The 23,929-nt window shown below is 45.7% G+C and overlaps 1 protein-coding gene and 1 long non-coding RNA gene across 2 annotated transcripts in view; one reads left to right on the top strand and one right to left on the bottom strand.

The window, feature by feature from the left end:
* Positions 1 to 1,336: 1,336 nt before the first annotated feature.
* Positions 1,337 to 23,929, bottom strand: part of LOC144614541 (uncharacterized) — a 110,522-nt gene continuing 87,929 nt past the window's right edge. The window contains exon 3 of the long non-coding RNA XR_013552341.2: positions 1,337 to 1,728. This is a non-coding gene — a long non-coding RNA (uncharacterized LOC144614541). The remainder of the gene's footprint in view (positions 1,729 to 23,929) is intronic.
* Positions 6,338 to 7,303, top strand: LOC132677368 (olfactory receptor 10AC1). The gene has a single exon (XM_060629214.2). It carries the CDS (start codon positions 6,338 to 6,340, stop codon positions 7,301 to 7,303), a length of 966 nt encoding a protein of 321 aa, XP_060485197.2.

The raw sequence follows: 23,929 nt of genomic DNA, 5'->3' as shown, positions 1-23,929 counted from the left end.
GAACCAATGGCACATTTCACAGGGAGGGTCTTCTGGGTTTTTGAGGGAGTCCTCTTGCTACTTTGTAGCAAAAGATGCAGTTTAGAAATTAAAAGTTATTTTTAAACCTATTAAAACTGAATTCATGGAAAGTGGTAGTTAATTTAAAAAATAACAAATTTTGAAAACAAACTAGTTTCCCTCTAGAGCACAGCTGCAATATTTTTTTCCCAAAAGATTAGGTGACTGGTCCTCAGGCCTAGAAGACTTTTCAAATGGTAACGGTACAATGACGGTGCATTTACGTGTGGTAACGTTGACCTTCACAGTGCCAAAGCTGGGACAGTCTCGTCACCAGGCAATTTTAATGTTGAACATGAAAGTGCTCGTTTCTGAAGCTCAGCCTTCTTCCTCTGGCAGAAGCCTGGGTCAGAGATTGACTTTAAATGGGTGCTTCGTTCAAGCGAGTCTCTTTCAAAGCATCAAAGGCAGAGAGCTGGCTCGAAAACCAGTGGGACTCCTATATTTGTATGGTTCAGAGCTCCTCTCCAGATGAAAATGAAAGAAGGCAGGAAGCTGAAATGATATTTTGCTCAAAGCCCTAATCCCACAATTGACTTGGAGGGGGAAAAAAGAACCAACAGTGGCAACTATTCAGGGAACTCTAAACACAGATGCACACGTCGTCGTGACTGAATCCTCAGGCAACTTTGAGGAGAAAATGTTGGCCAAAATGCAAAACCCGAGGTAACACTTGAGTCGGAGCTAGAAAAGTGAAAGACTGTCCATGGAGCCATCATTTTGAGAAGAGCTCCAGAGCAGACGCAGAAAATAGCAAAGGCATCTCATTTTTATAACATGTAGAATCACTAATCACATAAGCGGAGAAAGGCAAGAATGTTTGTACAGGGAAAATATGCCCTAGTAAATCTACTTAAATGCTTTTAGGGGATAAAGATGCCGACAAGAAACCAACAGAGGATTTCTTTTATTTAGACTTTCAAAAGCCTCTGACAAGATATCTTACCAAATTTAGTCATCAAGGACACAGCAGATGTTCTGCCATGGATAAGGAACTGGTCACAAGACACAGGTACTGCTGTGAGAGAGGCTCGTACCCCAGGGGTCGAGGCTGAGATTACAAACGGTTGCAAAAGGAAGCACACAGTGAAATCTCTACATCCGGAGATGATATTTAGCTCCTCTGAGAAATGAAATTACCAAACCAATGAGGACAATAACACTGAAAGATGTAAGTTTGTGTGACAGAACAAGAAGATGGTAAATGCACTTTAATTCAAGGGATTTTATTCCAGAAAACAAATCTAAACTTAAAATACATAACAGTGGAAGTACATGTAAATGCATGAGTTCCAAGTCAGCTCTCACAAACCAAGGAAAAGGCTGATGCCATAGGAAAAGGACTCGTTACAATAATTATAGCTGTCAGCTGTGCGCAGACAGAGCCCAAAGGCTGACATACTGTAGAAGTTAGTTTGCAGTGTGACACAATTAATAACTACCTCTGGCTGTCCACTCTGTGCCTGGCACTGTGTTGTGAGCTTCTTTGGCAGTGTATGCATTTCTCACCAAACCCTATGAGTTAGAACCCTTACCTCCATTGAGATGTAAAAAGACTGAGGATCAGGGAGACTGACGCAATGTGGCTGGTGAGTGGTTGCAGCAGATTTTAAATCTACAGATGTGTTTTTCCACAGCCCGTACAGTTTTACAAAAACAACTGGAAACCTAACAGGAAAAAAAAGTAGAAAGATGGAGGGTAAAGATGATGATGATGATAGATTGATATGTAGGTAGACAGACTTATCTACATCGATGTCTACTTATCTCCCCATGAGTTTCCTAAATCCAGAATACTATGTACGCCCTGCTTCTTGGACCCCAGAAAGACGGAAAAGGCAAGAAGTTAGAAAGCACCCGAAAGGACACAATCAAGAAGGGAGGAGGGTGCCTGGTGGAAAGACGAGTTTCCGGAGGAAAGACGCGCTAAGCTCCTCAATCGTGAAGAAAAGCAGAAAGATGAGAATGCTTTACAATCTTTTTGTGCCCCTGGTTCTGTGCTGGTATCTCAGGGAAGCTTCACCAAGCCCCTCCTTTGTTATCCCTATCTGGCAGTGCGGAGGCAAGGCTTTGGAAGTGTTAAGTAACTTGTCCCCACCCCAAATCAAACTCAGCAAATACCAAAGCAAAAATTTACACTGAGGAGACTCTTTCTACTTCACAGAGGATTTTAAGAAGGAAAAAAAAATCCTTTTTTTTTTAAATTTTTTGAATGTATAGTATTTATTTTTCCTAAAAGGGAAGCACTGGAAGAAAAGAGATTCCAGAACAATTTGTATAAACTCCTAGACCAGAGGCTCATGACAGATTATTAAATCAAGTTAGGGAAACTCAGGCATATTTATAATCTTCTAAATTTAATTCGCCGGGAGACGATGATCTGATTTTTCTTTTCTTTTAAATGTTAATTTTGAGAGAGAGAGAGAGAGAGAGAGAGAGCACAAACAGGAGAGAGGCAGAGAGAGGGAGAAAGAGAATCCTAAGCAGGCTCCACGCTGTGAGTGCAGAGCCCAACACGGGCTCAGTCCCACAAACCGTGAGATTAAGACCTGAGCCAAAACCAAGACTGGGAGGCTTAACCAACTGAGCCCCCCAGGTGCCCCTGACAATGATCTGATTTTTCTGTGACTTCTCATGTGGTGCTTTTGTAAACAATCATACTAAATCAGCACGCTCGGGGCTACTCTGGAAAACAATTCTGGCAGAAATAGAGCCATCAAGCAGGAGTTGTGAGACCTGGACTCTGACCCAGCTCTGCTGCCAACGGATGGCAATAAAGCCCCTCGCTCGTCATGTGGCCTCTCTGGGCCTCACCTGCTACAACGTGAGGATCTGGACCTTGACCCCTGAGCTCCATTCCAGTTCAAGATGCTATGGAATCCTCACAACCCCGAGGGGCCTGACTGGTCTGCCTCTCAAATCTCTCACTGTACAGCCTCTCTTTAAAAGTGCTTTAACTGGGGGCGCCTGGGTGGCTCAGCCAGTTAAGTGCCTGACTTCGGCACAGGTCATGATCTCAGGGTTCATGAGTTTGAGCCCTGCATCAGGCTCTGCACTGATAGTGTGGAGCCTGCTTGGGATTCTCTCTCTCTCTCTCTCTCTCTCTCTCTCTCTCTCTGTCCCCACCCCACTTGTACACTCTCTCTTAAAATAAATAAATAGACTTTTTAAAAAAGTGCTTTAACTACCTACTAACATGACCTTTTTTTGGTAAGTTTATTTATTTTGAGAGAGAGAGTGCAAGTTGGAAAGGGGCAGAAAAAGAGAGGAGAGAGAGAGAGAGAGAGAGAGAGAGAGAGAGAGAGAATCCCAAGCAGACTCCACACTGCCAGCACAGAGCCCAACGTGGGGCTCCGACCCACGAACCGTGAGATCATGACTTGAGCCAAAATCAAGAGTGGGACGCCCAACTGCCTGAGCCACCCAGGCACTCCTAAAATGGCTTTTAAAAACATCATTATTACAGATAATTTTAACTGTCCTGCATAGCAAATATCAAATCTGAGATCTGCAGCCCCAGCCCAGAGAGGCTTCCAGCCACATCCAGATGTCCTGGGCCACCAGCCAGCCATTACTCTGTGGGTGCTCCATGGAGCCTCACACAATTAGGAAAGCAGATCTGCCAGAAGAATAACAATAGCAGCGATGAATGTCAAAGCTAAGGAGAAATTATGTTTAGATTTGCGATCTTAGGTTATCTGTATTCCTGCTCACATCTACATGTCCTCAAGAGAAATGTCAGGAGAAATTGCCTAAGAGAGTGTAGGTAATTTCTGAGCAAGGGAAAGGTGGGAGATGTGGGGAAAGGGGTAGGGTGTGTCTTATGAGAGGATTTTCTAGGAGAGGTATAAATAAGGAAGAGCGTGTACTGGATAAGACCATGGAAACCAGAGATCAGGCTGCCTCAGTATAACACCTGCCTTTAAGCTCTAACCAGCTACGTGACATTTAGTTCTTTAGGTATCTCTCAGTTTCCTCATTTGTTAGATGGGTACACTAAGTGTCCACCCACCTCGTTACGGGTATACTAAGAGTCACTAGGATTAAGTGAATTAAATGTGTCAAGTCCTTCTGAGCACTGGCCTACCAGTCCCTTAACTGCATTCATTCTTGTTGATGTTATGAACCACCTGGAAGGGAGACTATCCGCCCTTCTGCCCCTGGGGAGAAAGGTGGCTCAGGCAGGCCTTGCCAACGAGGGTGCAGCTGGATTTTGAATCAAACCGCTGAAGTTTTGAAAGTGTGTCCTCCCCTCCCCCTCCCAGACAGAAGACATTTCGAATACACATTCCTAGAGTTTATGACAAGTCGTCCTGAATACGCTAAGCAAAGTAGAATATTCCTCAGTCTACGTTTGATTGAATCGACCTACCTGGCTTGCTTTCCACAGCTTTGTGTGTAGAACATAATGTACCTTGAGCTTGTGGTTACTGGTGCCCCCCGACCAACTACCTTGTCATTTCTATGCAGTGTGGACATGAAGGAAAGAGCACCGGATTGTTGCTGTCTCTCTGCCCCCCACCCCGTGCTTCTCTAAGAAGATGAAAAGACAGAAGTAGAGAAAGGGCAAGCCGAGGCAGAGTGAAGACGGCCGTCGTGGGTATTTCCACAGTTTCACGCTGCCTGAGCCTCCAGGACAGCCAAGCTCCTCCCTCCCGTGCCCACTTACGGCTCCAACACCGGGCAAGGGAGAGGCACTCCTCACAGGTTTGTTAAACTGGCTGAACAGAACAAATACTGGCCAAAACAAACAAACAAACAAACACAAAAAACAAATGTGAGGGCTCTAAAAGAGATGGGAAGTGACTCCCCCTCTCTCCAACCCCCCACCCCCACACCACAGGATCCTCCTCCGTAAGACCCCAATTGCGGTTTGAAGGTGCTCCACTCAGATGATAGGAAATAGCACAGAGTGATAAATATAAACCCTCAGAATTCTCCTTTCTAAAAAGAGCATTAGGTAACAGAAATCAAGCTCTTCCCACTCCTTCCAGCTCTTCCGATGATTTACCTCCTGCCCTTGACCAGGCTTTATTGCTACTGCATTCTATGGTATAACAGCACAAATTCCACTTCCAACATTGGTTATTAACGGTGACTCAGAGGCACTAAGAGGAAATAATTGTTGAGCTTACAATTAGAGTTAATAAAAAAGAGATAAGGAAATAAAAAGAGATGTCATTAATAACTACTGGAAAATCAAACACCCTCCTCCAGTTTGCCTCCAAGTCCCTATCACCTTATGTTCCCCACTGCAGAGGTTTGCAGCAATTGCAGCCAACCTACAGGCTATCAATGTTTTCCAAATGTTGCCTGCAAATGAGTCATGGGTGACTCTGGGAAAGAAATTGTGTTCAGTCGGCAAATTTGGAATGTACTGCTAACTCTGAAAGGCGAGTTAGAACAGATACACATCACTTTTTCTCATGTTGACAGAGTATTAATAAAAATGTTAGGGACGTTTTGTTCCTGATGCACCCAGAGAGGCCTTCTAACCAACCACCCCTGCTGCCTAAACATCTGCCTCAGCACCTGGCACAGACCTGGGTCTCTGTTTAAGGCTAAATCAATATGAACTGGCCAACTGATCCCAGTGACCCGTATGGGGTCATGGGAAGTTCTGGATTCAGCCTCAGGAATGCAGATTCTCTTCCTAGCTTTCTGTGAGTAGTTAAGCCTCCCCCCCACACACACCCAGCCAGCTTTATTTTCCTTTTTAAAATTATGAGGTTGTAGGAGATGATCACTAAGGTCTTCATCTGCATTTTGTTTTTGTGATTCTGTGACACATCACAGAAAGCAATTCAAAGCGATAGTGCAGGGCAGGGAGGAGGAAACGGAAGCAGGGCATAAAGACACAATTCTTGCCTTGAGGAGCTAAGGCAGAGGACAGCATAACACTCCTGCCTACAGACAGGACCCACCAAACAATGCTTAGGGTCTGAAGGCAGGGAATCATTTGTAGGTGGAGGTCAGGGGTGATAGGTTGCAAGCAAAGGGCCTAAAATTAAGGCTTCTTTGGAAAAAGCATGTTGAGAAAGCAGCCTTGGGAATTCTAGTCCAGGAGACAAAACTACACAAGTTAATAAAACGTCCATCACGGGGAGGTGGGGCTGGAAATGCATCCAGACACTCTACCCCCTCTCTGCAGCCCCTACCCCCTCCCACCTCTAAATTCCATCCAGCCCTTCCTCAAGCGGCAGGGTGGAGGGACTATACTCGCAAGCTCCCCCTTTCCCCGTTTCTTTCCTACAGGTGCCTCTGGGCAGGCCAGTGCATGGACAGCCCCAGCAATGCCACCATGCCCTGTGGCTTTCTCCTTCAGGGCTTCTCTGAGTTCCCGCACCTAAGGCCGGTGCTCTTCTTGTTGCTGCTAGCCGTGCACCTGGCCACCCTGGGCGGGAACCTGCTCATCCTGGTGGCCGTGGCCTCAGTGCCCAGCCCACCACCCATGCTGCTCTTCCTGTGCCAGCTGTCAGCCATCGAGCTCTGTTACACTCTGGTGGTGGTGCCCCGCTCCCTGGCTGACCTGGCCACGCCAGGCCTTGGCGGGGGCAGCCCCATCTCCTTCCTGGGCTGTGCAGTTCAGATGCAGATGTTCGTGGCGCTGGGTGGGGCCGAGTGCTTCCTGCTGGCCACCATGGCCTATGACCGTTACGTGGCCATCTGCCACCCGCTGCGCTACACCACAGTGGTGACCCCAGGGCTGTGCGCAAGGCTGGCCCTGGCCTGCTGTCTCGGGGGACTGGCAGTGTCCGTGGGGCTCACAGTGGCAATCTTTCACCTGCCTTTCTGCGGCTCCCGCCTACTGGTGCATTTCTTCTGCGACATCACGGCACTGCTGGACCTGGCTTGCACACGGAGCTACGCCGACGAGCTTCCCCTGCTGGGTACCTGCCTCGTGCTGCTGCTGCTGCCCTCGCTGCTCATCCTGTCCTCCTACGGAGCCATCGCCGCCACCCTGCGTCGCCTGCACTCCCCCAGGGGCCGGTACAAGGCTGCCTCCACCTGCGCCTCGCACCTGGCCGTCACTTTCCTGCACTATGGCTGTGCCACCTTCATGTATGTGCGGCCCAAGGCCAGCTACTCCCCACGGCGGGACCGCACGCTGGCACTCATTTACACCAACATCACGCCGCTGCTGTACCCGCTCATCTACAGCCTGCGCAACCGTGAGATCACCACCGCCATCCGCCGGGTGCTGGGGCAGAGGCGGCAGGGACAAGGTCTGTGCGAGCCCTGAAAGCAGGCAGGGACCAGGCCAGAGAGGGCAGCTCCGTTCCCTAAAGCTAACTCTGTCAGGAGGTGTCTGTGTCAGCAACACCACGAGGGGGGCCTCAAGGACTGGATTCAGGAAAGGGAACCTGGAAAAGCGTCCACACAAGAAGGATCTCCTTGTGGGGCAGGTGCCCCATTCTCCACCCCTCCGTTGAGCAGTGGCCAAAGACAGCATGGTAGAGATCCCCAGGCCTGCAGATAGTGGCCCCATCAGTCCTTGCTAGTTCCCCCCGTGCACTGGGGCCTGTGCAAGGTGATGGGCTCACATGACGAAGAAGGCACAACTCATGGCCGCAGGGGCTCACAGATGGAGTGGGAGGAAAATGTGAGCGGTGAAGGGGCGATGGATAAGGTGGCTCCTGAGAAGGAGTTTCTGTGCTAGACTTTTTGAGAGGAGAGGAGAGTCAGGGGAAACTTCCTGGAAGACAAAGATGGCTAAATGGAGAACTATAGGTTGACTAGAGGTCAATCAGGAGAAGAGGAGGGTGAAGAAGGTCCAGCAGCAATGATTCAACAGGGGCTGGGTATTTGGGGAAGGACCTTGTAAAGAGCGGAAGGATTTGAACTCATGGGGTGACATGATGACCTACTGTTCCTGTGTGGTCACTGTGGCCATAGTGTAGAGAAGGATCTAGGGACATGGAGGTCTGTCTGGGGAGCTGTTGCCCTATTCCAGGAGAAAGGTGAAGGGGTTTGGACCAGAGGACTGACACAGGGTATTAGGGGCATGGAGTCAAGAGACAGGCAGGAGGTGGAAACTATAGAACCTTGACTGGATATGGAGGCGTGAGAAAAAGGGGAGTTAAGGAGCATCTCTAATCTGGGTCATTGGGTGGACGGTGGCTCCATTTGCTGGAAACGAGAAAACAGGAGCAAGCTGGGAGGGTGGTGATGGGTGTTGAATCTGTGCTGGTGCTGAATCTGTGTAGCTGAAATGCTGCCCTGGACCAACCAGTGCAGATGCTGACTGAGGCAAATATGGTTGTCCAGAGTGCAGAGCCAAGAGGAGGGGAGCTCTGGATTTATAGATGGCCACCGAGACCATGGGGTGGGTGCTACCCCTCGTTAACAAAAAGCTAACAATTGCTCCCCATGTGATGAGATTAAGGGTGATTTTTATTTCCTAATGGTGTACCTTCCAAATTTCTCCTAATCATTCTCAATGGATGTTACTTTTATACAGAAACAAGCATTACTTAAGAACACTTTGGGGGCCTGCTCAGTGAATCATAAAGACTTGTTACCCCCCATCCCTGAGATGAAAGCCTGAGCCCACTTGCCTAAACACTGTCTCCTCACCAACAGTCCAGGAATGAAGAGGAACTAGAGTGAGCTCTGTGGGGGCCGATCCAGCATATACCTGTGTGGTACGAGGGTAGGAATGCACCAAGGAACTTTAGTCCACCAGAAACTTGGAGGGAATATTGCTGTCAAAGACACAGCAAGGAGACATTGAAAGGAAGAATTACTAATCCACAATGTCATGTAAAACTGACAGAGAACATAAAATCCCTGGATGTGACTTTCTCAACAATGTTACATTAGTATATCCTGGTGTGTTAAAGGGACAAACTGGCACAAAACCTTAAGTACAGATGCCAGACTACACTAAGAAAATCCCAGAAGTTATTCGTTCATCTGTATGTGCAATAAACAGCTGTTTATTGAGTGATGGTTCCATGCCAACAGCTAGACAGGATTCAACTGTAATCAAAATGGCACAGTATTTCTAGCACCTCAATCCAAATTATTGAAGGAATGAAGACGAAGCCCATGTGCAATTTGAAATCTACCAGGGCACTCGGGAAAATAAATAGGCATTGCATTATCATGTGACAGGTACTATGATGGGGAAAATACAGGACACTGTGCTAACGATTAGCCTAGACTTGGGATGGTAGGAGCATTAGTAAAAGCTTATGAAGAAGTGATGTGCAGGACCTCAGTGCAAGCAGGAATAGCAGAGCCAGATAAAGACAGCTGGGAAAGGAGCATCCAGGCAGAGGGAACAGCATGTGCAAACGCCCCAAGTCCAAAGAACACTCCAGGAACTTGTTGATGGGACTAGATCTAATTGGTGTGGCTGAGGGGTGCATACTTCCAGTATTAAGAGATTATGCTACAGGTACAAACAAATAGGGACCAGAGCACACAAGTGGTACAAGCAACATTAAAGAGTTTGGACTTGACCCTAAAGAAGAAAGAGGAGACAAAAGAAGGGTAGGGACAAGGAGAAGGAAAAGAAGGAAAAGCCACTGAAGATGTTCTGGCAGAGGAGTGATAGGATCCAATATAAACACTGACTATGACGTGAAGAAGGAACTAGAGAAGGACATGACAAAAAGGACCTTTACAAGGAAGCTCATGTAGAAATATAGGCTGGAGATAATGTTGGCCCATTTAGGCAAGTGGTAATGGAAATGGAGAGAAGTGGACAGGCTGGAGAACTATTTAGAAGGCAGAGATAATAGAACTTAGTGCAGACTGAACAGGGATAAAAGAGAAAGAGGTATCAGATAGACATGGGCTATCTAGAAAAGATGACGGTCCGGGCTCCCTGAGATGGAGGGCACAGGAAGAGTAACCAGTCTGAGGGCAGGACAAGGTGGAGGTGGTGAGTTCAGTACGGAGAAAGTTGATATGAGGTATGGATCTGTATAGTGGGCAGTTGGGTATAAGTCAGGAGAATCTGGGCTCAAGAAACACGTTTAGAAATCACCAGTTCATCAGTGGCAACTGACATGGCTGCGAAGCTCAGAGTAAGAGACAGAGGAGGAACAGAGCAGCTCCAAAACAAGATCATGAGGAACACCAACACTGAAGGATGGACTGTCTAAGCATGACATAAAGCACACAATTTGTTAATTAGATGTAAAGCAGCTTTACTTGTGGACACTAGCTTAAGCAAAGTGAAAAAAGACAAACTTCCATATCTAACGTATGGAAGGGGCCCATCTCATTAATACATAATGATTTCGGCTCAGATCACGATCTCACAGTTCACGAGATCAAGGCCCGTGTCGGGCTCTGTGCTGACAGTACAGAGCTTGCTTGGGATTCTCTTTCTCCCTCTCTCTGCCTCTGCTAGTATGTGTGTGCGCACTCTCTCCTCCCCCTCTCCTTCTCTCTCTCTGCCCCTGCCATGTGCGCTCTCTCTCCCTTTCAAAATAAATTAAAAAAAAGAAAGCAGCGGTTTTATCTGACACATATGGAACCATCTCATACATGTTGGTGAGTGAAACAGCAAGGTGCAGGGCAGTATACAGTACAGCCATCCGTGACTCTGGCCTTTTTACTTGTGGTTTCCACTCCCGTGCTCTCCCCACGAATCCTCACAGGCTGGCTCCTCATCACTCAGATGCTGTCCGGACTCATACATTCACTCCTTGCAGAGGCCTTCACTGACCACCCTATGTAATATTGCCATGCTGCCTGCCATCACGTGATCATGCTTTAGTTTCTAATCATCTCTTATTATTTGAAATTATCTTTTTTAATGTTTTATTTACCTGCCCCTCCGAACAGAATATAAACTCTATGAAAATTATCTGCTCACCACAGTGTTTACCCTGTTCCTAAACAGTGTGTGGCATGAGTAGGTGCTCAGTAAATTGCTAAATGGAAGAGTGAATAAGTCAATATTATGGTCTGACAGCATTTATATATTAAAACACATGGAATGTGTGTATGTATGTATCATGTGCCTGTATATGTCCTATACATTTTACATACACACACACACACACACACACACACACACACACACACCAACACACATCTGTAACCAAATTAAAAGTCTGAGGAACTGGAGCACAGGGTGGAACAGATCTTTACTTTTCACTGAATACCCTCCTTGCATACATACATGTGTTACTTATTCAGTAAATGCTTTCAAACTAAAAATAAAGGCTAGGCATCGGAGGAGGAATGCAGAGAGAATTTTTTTTTAAAAAGAGCAATCAGAAAAGTAGAAGAAAATCCAATATAGCAGGGCGCCATGGAAGCCAAGGAAAGAGAATTTCAAGGATGGAGTAGTTAGCAGTGCCAGGTGATACTACTGTTTCTAGAAATAACATGGTATTGGAGCCAGAGATAATTTTAGGGATGTCTAATCCAGCCCAAAGAGCACAAAATTCACCTGTACAAACCTCAGCAAAAGCCTCAGCATGTGCAAAGTCTTGGCAGACAAACAGCAAAGCCCACAACTACAAATGCCATGTGCCCAGAGATCATGCAATGGCTGCCAGGCCCCAGCCAACACTGAAAAACTATAGAGAACCAACTCAAATCATGCGCAATCACTTGCTAGAGCAGGAAGTAACCTTGGATTTCATTTCTTTTTTTAAATTTTTGTAATGTTTATGTATTTTTGAGAGAGAGGGACAGAGAGAGGGAGAGGGAGGGAATAAGTGGGGGAGGGGCAGACAGAGAGACAGAGAATCCAAAGCAGGCTCCAGACTCTGTCAGCCCAGAGCCTGACACGGGGCTCAAATTCACAAACGGCGAGATCATGACCTGAGCTGAAGTCAGACGCTTAACCAACTGAGCCACCCAGGTGCCCCTGGATTTCATTTTATTTTATTTTATTTTTTATTTTTAAATAAAAATATTTAGTAATAATTAAATTTATTAAATTTATTAATACTTATTAATGATAATTAAATGTATTATAAATAAATTAATTAAATAATTTATTTATTTTCTGAGAGAATGAGAGAGACAGAGCACAAGCAGGGGAGAGGCAGAGAGAGAGAGAGAGAGAGAGACAGACAGACAGACAGAGACAGAGACACATAATCCAAAGCAGCCTCCAGGCTTTGTGCTGTCAGCCCAGAACCCCAATGCAAGGCTTGATCTCACCAACCATGAGATCATGACCTGAGCTAAAGTCAGACATTTAACCAACTGAGCCACCCAGGTGCCCCTGGATTTCATTGTAAATGCTGAAATCCTTAACACTTTCAAGATCTGTACCCTGGATTTGTTTTAATCCCATATGGTAAGGTAACAGACACAGAGACAACTGCCCTTGACAAAAGAGCTTCTTAGTTACTGGGGCAGTTGCAAGACAGAGAGAGAGAGGAGAAAGCCTGGCCCTGAGCCTTTATTGTGATTTCTGTGGGAAGGAATGGGCGAGGCAAAGTAGGAAAGCTTGAGTTCGTTTAGGATTGGATCATTTGACTGATTTTAGGGGGTTCTGGACTATCACAGTGGTCTCTAGCTGTCTGAGTTAGCTGACTTGGCCCTGGGGTGACAGGGTGGGTAGCCTGGTGGTTTGACACATGAAGAGTTAGATGAAGGAGGTGGTTGGGGATATGGGCTTTGGGCTGGTCCATTTGCACAGGAAAGGCACACTCACAAGGAAGCCGGTTTGCTATCTCTAGGAATTAGCTATCTCTGGGAAGAGCAGCCTATCCTCAGCCAGCAAGGCCCCAAGACATCAAAACATCATAAAGTACAGAAAATAATAAACATGACTGATACAAGCACGGACTCTACCTTCAACAAATACAAAAAGATTGAGACCATAACGTGCATATTTTCAGACCACAACGCTATGAAACTCCAAATCAACCACAAGAAAAAATTTGGAAAGACAACAAATACTTGGAGACTAAAGAACATCCTACTAAAGAGTGAATGGGTTAACCAAGAAATTAAAGGGGAAATTAAAAAGTCCACGAAGCCAATGAAAATGATAACACGACAGTCCAAAACCTCTGGGATGCAGCAAAGGCGGTCATAAGAGGGAAGCAGCAATCCAGGCCTTCCTAAAGGAGGAGGAACAGTCTCAGATACACAACCTAACCTTACACCTTAAAGAGCTAGATACAAACACGGGCTCTAAAGATGATTCCCAGGACAGCATATGTCACTTCTCAAATACAGACCTGTGAGCACTTGCAAGTGCTGACGGCGACCCCACAGCTCTTCACATTCGGGCCACTGCGACTTCCTCATCAGAGCCAGACTCAGCCAGAAATTATCCTCTGTCCACAATACCTCCATTTCAGTGGGTCCCTCACTCGGCTGAAAAATGGAATCGCTTGAAGACCTTTAAAAATACCGATGTCTGGACCAAAATTCTAGAGATTCTGACTGAACTGGTCTTGGTGAAGGTGGAGAACTGGAATTTTTAAAAGCCATCCCTTAGGTAATTCTGAGGTGCAACAAAGGTTGAGAACCTCCGCCCTCAGCATCAGATGTTGCCCTCGTCCCACTTAAATGTAATCCTGATTGAGTTCCAGGTCCATTTCACCCACTCCTCAGATAGCTCACACGTTTTTTCCTGCTACTCTCTGCCATGGCTTGAACTCGAGCATACAAACATCTTTAAGATAGGCAAGTTCCCATTTCTCTGATAGCACATGGTCTTTTCCTTGAAGAGGCAAGTTTCAAGTGGGGAGGAGGTAGCTAGATTACTGAGGATCACAGTTCCCAGTCAGTGATAATTCCCCAAGCTAGGTAGATATGGGACAAGCAGGTTACAAGGGCAGAGGGGAGGGAACCAGAACATGGTCATCAAGGCCGGATAAAGGTCAACTAAACATGGAAGATGCTTATTTATCTTTGATGAAATTCCTCTGTCCAGGAGACCAGTTCCCACACCCAATCAATCTAAGTCCCACTTACAGAAGTAATATTTGTGGAGCTCTTTGGGGAGTACAAGTCTTCAAGAAATTTGAGATGTAGGTAACAGTTCAGCCTTCCTATTAATGACTTAAATCTTTACGTAGAGCTTCTGACGTTCCAGTCCTACATGCTAGAGAGCTAAGATGTCTATGATCCTCCTGACAATGGGCAAATGTACCTTCTTCACATTATAACGAGAGGAAAAGGACTCCTAACCATACAATCTTCCTTAATCCATCTGGTGTCCACATCCCCTGCAGGGTCTGCTTCCTCCTCTGGCTGCGCCTGGTGTGTTGGTCTTAAGGCCGTACCACAAAGGTCCACGTTGTCTCCAAACTTCAGTTGTTCCCTAAAGGAGTCACTGCCCTTGTGGGAAACAACAGAGTGAATTTAATCCATTCTGCCATTATAATTAAAACACACATCCACATAGAGAGAAGTAAAGTCCTTCAACTGAATGTTCCTGGAGCATGGCAGCTATAGAGCCAAGGTGGGCCTTCTGGGAGAAAAGTGGCAATGCTGTGATCATTACTGGGGTATTGAGCCAGGCTACCTAGGTCTGAATCCTGGCCCCTTGAATTCCTAACTGTGACCTTGGATAAGTTACTCTCCAGACCTGGACCTGTGAGTCTTCACTGGATAATCTGGAGTTGATATTAGTACCTGTCTCCCATTATCTGATGTAATAATTAAAGCTAATAGAGTAAATGTGCTACAACAGTGTCTGGCATTAAAGCATCGTTAAGGATTTCAAGGGAAAATTAAGGCATTTAGTGTGATTTTTAGGAAGGTTTGCTCTCTGACATGTGAGGTAGCCCTCCCTCCCTCAATCTATTACACTCCACAGTGAAATCAATCACCCGTCAGGGCACTGGGATTTATGGTTCATGTGGAGGATGCAATCCTTAGAGAAGGAAGTCTAAGGAGGTTCAGCTACAATGTGGTTATGTTTGCAAAATATGGGCTTATTTCAGCTTTGTCTGATGTCACTACTCAACCTGAAAATCATTCATCATTGATAAAATGTTTTCCTACATGATAAAAGCTTCAGCAGAAGAAATTTACTCTTAAGTTTTTTAAAAACTACTTGATTATAATATTCCTGGAAGTTTATATTTTCAGGAGGTATATGCTGGAACTTGTATTTTCCTAAAAGAACATTATAATAAGCATTACAAGCAGATACTTCTCTAACCAAAAATTGTCACTATATCAACCCTCTACATGGCCAGAAATGAACCATAAATTAAAAGTACTATAAACTTTTTAAATAAAGTGGTGAAATAAATACTTTAAGGTCTTATAAAATGGGGATAAATGGTCCCTATTTTTTTATTTTTAATTTTTATTTTTTTAAAGTTTTTTGGGTTTTTAAAATTTGTTTTAATGTTTATTTAGTTTTGAGAGAGAGAGAGACAGAGACAAAGCATGATTGGGGGAGGGGCAGAGAGAGAGGGAGACACAGAATCCGAAGCAGGTTCCAGGCTCCAAGCTGTCAGTACAGAGCCTGACGCCGGGCTCAAGCTCACGAAGTGTGAGGTCATGACCTGAGCTGAAGTCAGATGCTCAACTGACTGAGCCACCCAGCCGCCCCTTATTTTTTAATTTTGAGAGAAAAAGAGAGAGAGAGAGAGAGAGAGAGAGAGAGAGAGAGAGAGAGAATGCATGAACGGGGCAAAGAGGCAGAGGGAGAGAGAGAGAAAATCTCAAGCAGGATCCACGCTCAGCTCAGAACCTGAAGCCTGATGCGGGATCCTGGGATGGATCATAACCTGAGTTGAAATCAGGAGTAGGACACTCAACTGACTGAGCCACTCAGGCATCCCAAACAGTCCCTATTCTGAATGCAAGGCTCCCAACCATAAAAGGTACATATAGAAATAAAAAAAAAAAAAAAAAGACAAAAGCATAACCTTGTATGATATCCTTGATTTTTAAAAATAGTATGATAGCTTTAATAAGCATTTTGTTATTTTTTCGTAGAACTTTAGAGTCAATACTTAGACAATCTAGTTATCTTAAAATTGCTTTTCAAGGGTGCTTCAAATAGATATCTTCTTTTTCTCTAAATGAGTATCTCTTTCATAAGCAGAAGCCTTCAAAATCATTCCACTGATCCTACTGCTACCTCAAATTGGTAGTGAGGATTTTAAATGAGTTTCATGATGGTGCTGTAAATAATGATTATAGCACTGCTCCCACTAGATTCTTTAAAAGAGCCAACCTATATCCATCCATAGATGGATGGATAAAAAAGATGGGATAGATATAGATATATAGATTTAATGGAATGTTACTCAACCATAAAAAAAGAATGGGAAAAAAAAGGCGATCTTGCCATTTGAGACAACATGGGTGAACCTAGAATTATTATGCTAAGTGAAATAAGTCAGAGAAAGACAAATGCCATGTGATTTCACTTGTAAGTGGAATCTAACAACAACAACAAAAAGAACAAACAAAAAAGCAGAAACAGACCCATAAATATAGAGAATAAACTGATGATTGCCAGAGGGGCAGAGTTGGGTGAGTGGGCAAAAATGGGTGAAGGGGAGTGGGAGAGACAGCCTTCCAGTTATGGAATGAGGAAGTCATGGGGCTGAAAAGTACAACACGGGGAATGTAGTCAGTGGCACTGTATGGTGACCGATGGTGGCTACACTTGTCATGAGCACAACATAATATACAGAGTTGTGGAATCACACATTGTCCACCTGAAACTATGTAACACTCTGTGTCAACCAAACTTCAGTTTAAAAAGAAAAGAATAGGGGCGCCTGGGTGGCTCAGTCGGTTAAGCGGCCGACTTCAGCTCAGGTCATGATCTCTCGGTCCGTGAGTTCGAGCCCCGTGTCGGGCTCTGTGCTGACCGCTCAGAGCCTGGAGCCTGTTTCAGATTCTGTGTCTCCCTCTCTCTGACCCTCCCCCATTCATGCTCTGTCTCTCTCTGTCTCAAAAAATAAATAAACGTTAAAAAAAAAAAAATTAAAAAAAAAAAATAATAAAAAGAAAAGAATAGGGGTGTCTGGGTGGCTCAGTTGGTTAAGCGCCCAACTCTTGGTTTGGCTCGGGTCAAGATCTTGCGATTCATGGGTCTGAGCCCCAAGTTGGGCTCTGCGCTGGTGGTGCACAGACTGCTTGGGATTCTCTCTGCCCCTCGCTCTCAAAATAAACAAATAAACTTTAAAAATATATAAATAACTAAATAAAAAGAAAAAAATTGACTTTGCCTAGGTGGTTGGATTTAGCCACTAATAAATGTTTTGAAGCAAACAAACAAAGAGCCAATCTAATATAAACTGGAGTCAGACCCCTTGGAGTCAGACCAAGAAATACTTGACATTAGCAAAACTTATCTAGCCCAACTCAGCTTCAGCTTTCTCCTTCCTCAAATGAGATAGTGCTCGTGAAATTCCTGGAAAGTAATTAAAAACACAAATGTAAGGTTTTTCCTTTTTTAGCATAAGAAAAAGTGGAAGCCCCATCTGGCAAGATCAGAGCAGGAAAGTCACAGGACTTTCTTACGGCAGCTGAGCGATTTCTTTGGATTTTTTCCCCCACTGGACTTGGAGACAGATGGAGAGAGGGAAGAAGTCCCCAAGGCAGCTTCCAGGAAAGCACCCTTGCAGCTGCACCTCTTCTTTAGGACACCGGCAGTAGGTTCACTGTTCACAGGAGCAGAGGCAAGATGACAAGGGGTTCTTGTTGTCTCTGTGGACAGCTTCTGGACCTGTATTTGCTCATTCCCAGCCCCTATACTCACTGTCCTTCCTGACCTCCCTGCTGGCCTCAGCGTCCCCATGCCCACCTCACCAGCTGGAAGAAGCCTTCTCGAGCTGGCATCTAGCCTCTGGGTCAGCCCCAGCTGCCGTCCACAGCTCCATGGGCCAGGAGCTCTGAAGCTTTCTGCACTTAACGCAGAGCTGGGGGAGCAACTCCAACCACGGAAGCTTCTAAAAAGTTACTTTCGAAACATCTCTCACAAACTCCCAAGGGCGGCATAAAACACTTTGGTTGTGATGCAGAACTGTTGGAACAGCTTGTATTTTGCAAAAGGGAAAATGAGAAAAAATTGAGTTTACAAGGCTCAACAGGACGAAAGTCAATGTGTGAGGGGAAAAATTTAGTTGCTATTTGTAGCACTGGTTTGACTAGCACCTTTCTTCTAAAGGTGTTGGCAGTATTCAAACACAAAAAAACTTTGGTTTTGTTTATTTGTTTGTTTGTTTGTTTGTTTGTTTGTTTCTGTCTGTGGGTTCACCATAGACTAGGCGCTGTGCTCAGTGCTGTACATGGACCATCTCATTTAATCCTGAGAGCCTAACAATCATGTGACATCTGCCAGGTCCCAGCCAATACTGAAAAATGTGAGAACCAACTCAAATCATGTTTAATCACCTGCTGGAGAGGAAAGAACATAGGCTTTCATTTTATAATTCTCCCCATTTGACATATGAAGAAACTGAGGCAACAGACTTTAACTCGCCCAATGTCATAAATGCACAGGAGGGGAGCCAAGATTCAGACACAGGCATTCAGAGTTCTGAACGTGCACTCTTAGCCACCAGGCGCTGGCGCCTCAGCTGGGCCATGGTCTGCTAAGTAGATAAAACACCTCTGGCTACACAGAGTCCATCTGGACTGAAACAGGTTTGAAAATCCTGGGAAAAGGTCATGGCCAAGACGAGATTCCAGGCTTCAGATCACCAGATCTCAAGTCTATCATGTTCTGGAAATTAAGAAGAACTGGCTCATTGAACATCCTGAATTCTCAGGATATTAGCTGAAACAAACTTTATTCCTTCTGACCCCCATACTCTCAAACCTGCACTGTGGAGATTCCCCCACCCCTGGACTAAATCTATAACATGGAGCATAAATGCCCTGGTTCCTCCTGGAAAATACAAAGGTTTCCAGTCACTTCCAGTCCCCAAAACATTATCATTTCAGTATTAAAAGTAACCAGTCCAGGGGCTCCTGGGTGGCTCAGTTGGTTGAGAGTCCGACTCTCTATTTCAGCTCAGGTCATGATCTTGGGGTTTGGGATTGAGTTCTATGTCAGGCTCTGTGCTCACAGCACATTCTCTCCCCTCCCCCATCTCTCTTCCCCTCTCCTTCTACCCCTCCCCTGTGCTTGAGTGTGCTCTCTCTAAAAAATAAAAATAAAAATAGGGGCGCCTGGATGGCTCAGTCGGTTGAGCGTCCGACTTCGGCTCAGGTCATGATCTCATGGTTCGTGAGTTCCAGCCCCGTGTCAGCTGTGCTGACAGCTCAGAGCCTGAACCTTCTTTGATTCTGTGCCTCCCTCTCTCTCTGCCCCTCCCCTGCTCACGCTCTGTCTCTCTCTCTCTCTCAAAAATAAAAATAAGCATTAAAAAAATTTTTAATAAAAATAAAAGTATTTTTTTAAGTAGCCAGTCCAATGTAAAATAAAACTGCGAACCTCATTCCAAGTCAACACTTCTCCCCTTAACTCAGATGTCTACGTTAGGAAGGTGGGCTTCTTCACTCTTCTCTGGCCTTCTTCCTCACCTCTGTCCCCGGCCTGACCTCCTCTAGACCACTCCTGACTTTTCCTGGGTCGGAGCAGGGGATGACACAGGTAGGGGGCAGAAATGTCTTTGCTGACCAGCAAGGGTGCCGTTTGAGAGCAGATTCCCAAAGCTGGCTGCAACTGAGAAGCACTTCACAGTTTCCTTGGAGATTCTCCACCCGGGCTCACTGCGGCTCCCTTGATGTAGACAAAGCTTCTGCTCCTCCCGGCAACCAACCCCCTCCCCCTCCCCCACCCCTCCACCGACCAACTGCATACAGTTTCCTCAACCTCTGGGTATCCGCCGTTGAGGTCCCTCAACCTCTGGGTATCTGAGGGTCTACCCCTCTGTTAAGGTCACATTTCCCCTCCAAGTACTCTCTTGGGAAAGAGTCAAACTGACACTGGCCAGCTCGCTTCCATGGAGCTCACCTCTGGTCAACAAGAAACACTTGAGCGTCTCTGCTGTACCTTCAGAAGAAATTCCACTTACTGCCCCGTAGCCCTCTTCCCTCTCTCCTCTGCCTTCTCCAGCTTCTCTAGCCGCCTTTCCTCTTGCCAGTCTGTAGCTTCCCAAACTCAAAGGGTACAAACTGACTGGTCAAAGACAATGAATGGCTTCAGGTGGAGGGAACCCCCCCCCCCCCCCGCCATCCCTTACACATGGAGGTGAGGGACGACAAACACTCATTACCAGCTCTCTCCAAAAAAATTCTTTTCTCCAATCTCTTCTCCCTCCTCTTCAATTTCAACCCCTTCATACTGGGCTGGGGGGTGGGACAAGAGCCACCAATTGATTTTAGAAACTCTCTTTGAAAACTCTGCAAAGTAAGCAAGCCCTTCACCTTGGAAGGTATGGACGTGAAGCACTGATCTGATTGTTCTCACACAAAGAGAAAACTGAGATGGAGTCCATTTTACTGGCGTTTTATCCAAGCTGCAGAGCCTTTGGAGAAACAGGCGGGGATGATTAGGGATGAAGATCCCCTGGTCTTCAAAAGTAGCTATCATGGTGTAAAATGGCCCCGGGACCTGGACCATCAGTAAGCCCCTTGGGTGTTGTGTCTTGTGTCCAGAACCAACCCAGCTCAGGGCCAAGGGAGGCAAGAAGCTCAGCACAGACAGGCCCACACGCCACCCTCACCACATGGGAGGCCCCTCTAAACCGAGCAGGCGAGAGGCATCCCTCGTCATGGAACTCAAAGCTGCCATCAGAATCACCTATTCTGAGGAAAGCTGAGTTTCTCATTTGTACTATCTATTGGGAGAGTGGATGATCAGAAAATTCTAAAAACAAGAGTCCACAGTCTGAGAGATAGGAATGGAGAGGAAGAAGTTTAGAGGCAAGAAGGCAAGGCAAGGTATGGAGAACAAGGCAGAAACATTATTAATTGTGAATGAATGCCAGGGGAACCTGGGGATGGAGAGGGAGGGAAGAGATTAGAATCTGCCTAAGTTTCCCATTGCTGCTGTAATAAATTACCACAAATTTGCTGGTTTACAGCAACGCAAATTGATTCTCACAATTCTGGATGTCAGAAGTCCAAAATCAATTTTACTGGGCTCAGGTCGAGGTGTTGGGAGGGCTTGTTCCTTCTAGAGGCTTCAGAAGGGAACCCTTCTTCTTGCCTTTTTTAGCTTTTAGTGGCTACCTGCATTCCTGTCTTGTGACTTTCCTCACATCACCGCAAATTCTTGCTTCTATCAACACATCCTTTTCTGCTTCGGAAAGATCTTCCTGCCTCCCCCCATGCTAGTGTCAACGTTGGGCACACCTGGGACCATCCAAGATAATCTCTCCATCTCCCAATTCTTAACTTAATCATATCCACAAAGTCCCTTCTACCATAGAAGGTAAAATTCATATTCTCCAGGGATTAGGATGTGGATATAAGTGGGGGCCATTATTTAGCTTGCCACAGGATCCAAAATTAGTTAGGGCAAAACTGAGGCAAATGTTTAGGCATGGAAGTGAGCCAGAAGACTCCAGAGGGAAACAAAAAGCAAGTCAGCTTCCTTGTACACAGGCCAGGAAGCAACTATATCTAAGAGTAGCAGGAAACACGCAGTCAGAACCCTTTTCTCTGTTCTTGTTGATATTAATAGACATTGTTTCTGCTTAATTGGGAAATGGGAAAGACCCTGAAGCAGAAAGATACTGCTTCCCCTTCTGCTAATCTCTCTGTAGAGAATTTCAGAATGTCAGAGCATCAGGAAACCTCCACATTCTTTCATCTGCAACCACGTCATTTCAGAAAGGGAGGAATGGTGGAGGAGGCATGGTCTAGTGAAAAGAGCCTAAGATTTGACATCAGGCATGTATTGATTTTCATCTCCACTGATTTTTTACCAACTGTCCAGCTCTGGCCAAATCTGTGCCTACCTGAATGTGACATATTAATGTTTCCCTCCCTCATTCCCTAGGACATGGCAATACCCAGGCCCACTTAGGGCCAACCGCACACCAGGCTAGGGGAACTGAGAAGGACCGCTCCAGAAAAATCAAACAGGCTCCTTTAGCAAAATATTTCACATACCTTAGGTTTAGTGCCCACAATCTGATTGTCACACTGCTACTTAGTCCTGCAGTCAGACCTGTCGTGGCTAATTCCTCCACCCCCTGGACCCATACGGTCCATAGCCCTACTCAGTTGTATCCTTGGAGGAGCAGAATGCAACAGACTGACTGGCAACCCAGGCCAAAGGCCAAGAAGAAGAAACTGAATGCTAGATCAGGGCTGGGATGCATATAGAGCACAGTGACTAAAAGAGCCCATGGTGAGAGAAGCTGGGAGAATTTCCTCAATGGAAACGCATGGAGTTGAAAATAAAGGTCTAACTGGTCCACTGGGGGCAGGTGTGATCAGCTGAACAGAGAAAGGAAGAGATACCTGACTCCCTATGAAAGATGGGCACTATGTGAAAAATAGCATAAGAGAATACTTCGGGAGGATTAGACTAATATAGTGTTATCTTTATTAATTCCAAATGACAGATTGTTCAAGGTGGCCCAGAAACTCCAAGAAGGTCAAGGGACCGCAGAGCAGCAGTGGAAGAGCCCCTACGATGCAGCATGTACACCCCACCTTTCTGCGTGCCTGGTGCAGAACCAGACTACCTGCCAAGGGAGGATCAGCTTTTTGGAGAAAAGGGACCACAAAGTAAACTTCCTAAGTCAGGACCCCAAAAGGAACCAGTCAGTTCTTGGAGATGGGGTGTGTGTGTGCGTGTGTGTATGTGTGTGTTTGGGGTGATCACATCAGAAAACCCTGAAGCAGGAGCATTTCAACAAAAGGACTGCCACTGAGTCCTGACAATGCCAAGGCAACAAGCAGTCCATGAGTCCCTCAGCCACAGACTTCAACAGCGGATGCCGCGGGCAAGGTCTAGACTCTCAAAGAAAGGCCATGTACATATGCGCAGATGAGAGTAGCTACCCGACCGCAGAGACCAGCACCAGAACCAGCATGAGACAGGAGTGAGTCTATAGCCTCCACCCCAAGCCCCGCCGTGTCTCCCCTGGTACCAGGTTTCCTCTTATACACAGAGGTCACCTCCAGAAAAGGAGAGAAAGAAATAAACCATTCTGATCAAAGGGAGAATTCTGAACTAATTAAATATTTACTTGGAAAGATTATTTTAAGTCAAAAGAGACTGTTTACGCTGTAGGAAACTAAGATTTTTTTAAAGGTTACTTTAATGTTTACGTATTTTTGAGAGAAAGGGAGACACAGAATCTGAAGCAGGCTCCAGGCTCCGAGCTGTCAGCACAGAGCCCAACGTGGGGCTCAAACTCATGAACCACGAGATCATGACCTGAGCCAAAGTCAGATGCTCAACCACCTGAGCCACCCAGATGCCCCGGAAAATAAGATATTTTTAATTGGCATGTTATATTGTTTGCTTTCCCCCCACCTTCCATACTACCCACCAGGATACAGACTTAGGAAGATCATTACTGAAAACAAGGAAGCTACATTCTCACTGAACGAACACACCCATGAACAATGTGTTTAAATTTGTTACTCTATCAGACAGGCAAGTTGATCTTGAAGTAAAGATTGTTCTGGACTCCATGTGTGTGCCAGCAATCTATTAGGAGAAGACTTCTTTTCTTAAAAAAAGGCTGTACTGTACCTGTCCAATATCAACACATAATAAGGAAATTACACAAATTTTCAAGGAGATAGCTTCTTATAAAGTGTTTAGTACTCATTAAACATTAGTTGCCAAACCTTTCTTTCTCATCCTCACTACCGCCACCTAATTGGTTTCCCCCGAGTCACATACTTGATTAGGCACAGGAAGAAGACCAAAGCACCGAAATACCACTTAAAAATGTTTCCTAGTGTGTAGAGGTAGGAAGCAGAGCAGTATTCAGAACCTGTCATGGCAGAACTAATTAGTGATAAGCTGTGTCCAAGG

The sequence above is a fragment of the Panthera onca genome, chromosome A2, assembly GCF_046562875.1.
Source record: "Panthera onca isolate mPanOnc1 chromosome A2, mPanOnc1 haplotype 2, whole genome shotgun sequence".
NCBI lineage: Eukaryota > Metazoa > Chordata > Mammalia > Carnivora > Felidae > Panthera > Panthera onca.
This window is presented reverse-complemented; position numbering and strand designations above follow the sequence as displayed.

Bases quoted from the DNA above. Each gene is read 5' to 3' on its own strand.
- LOC132677368 (XM_060629214.2), top strand. From the start codon at position 6,338: ATGGACAGCCCCAGCAATGCCACCATGCCCTGTGGCTTTCTCCTTCAG.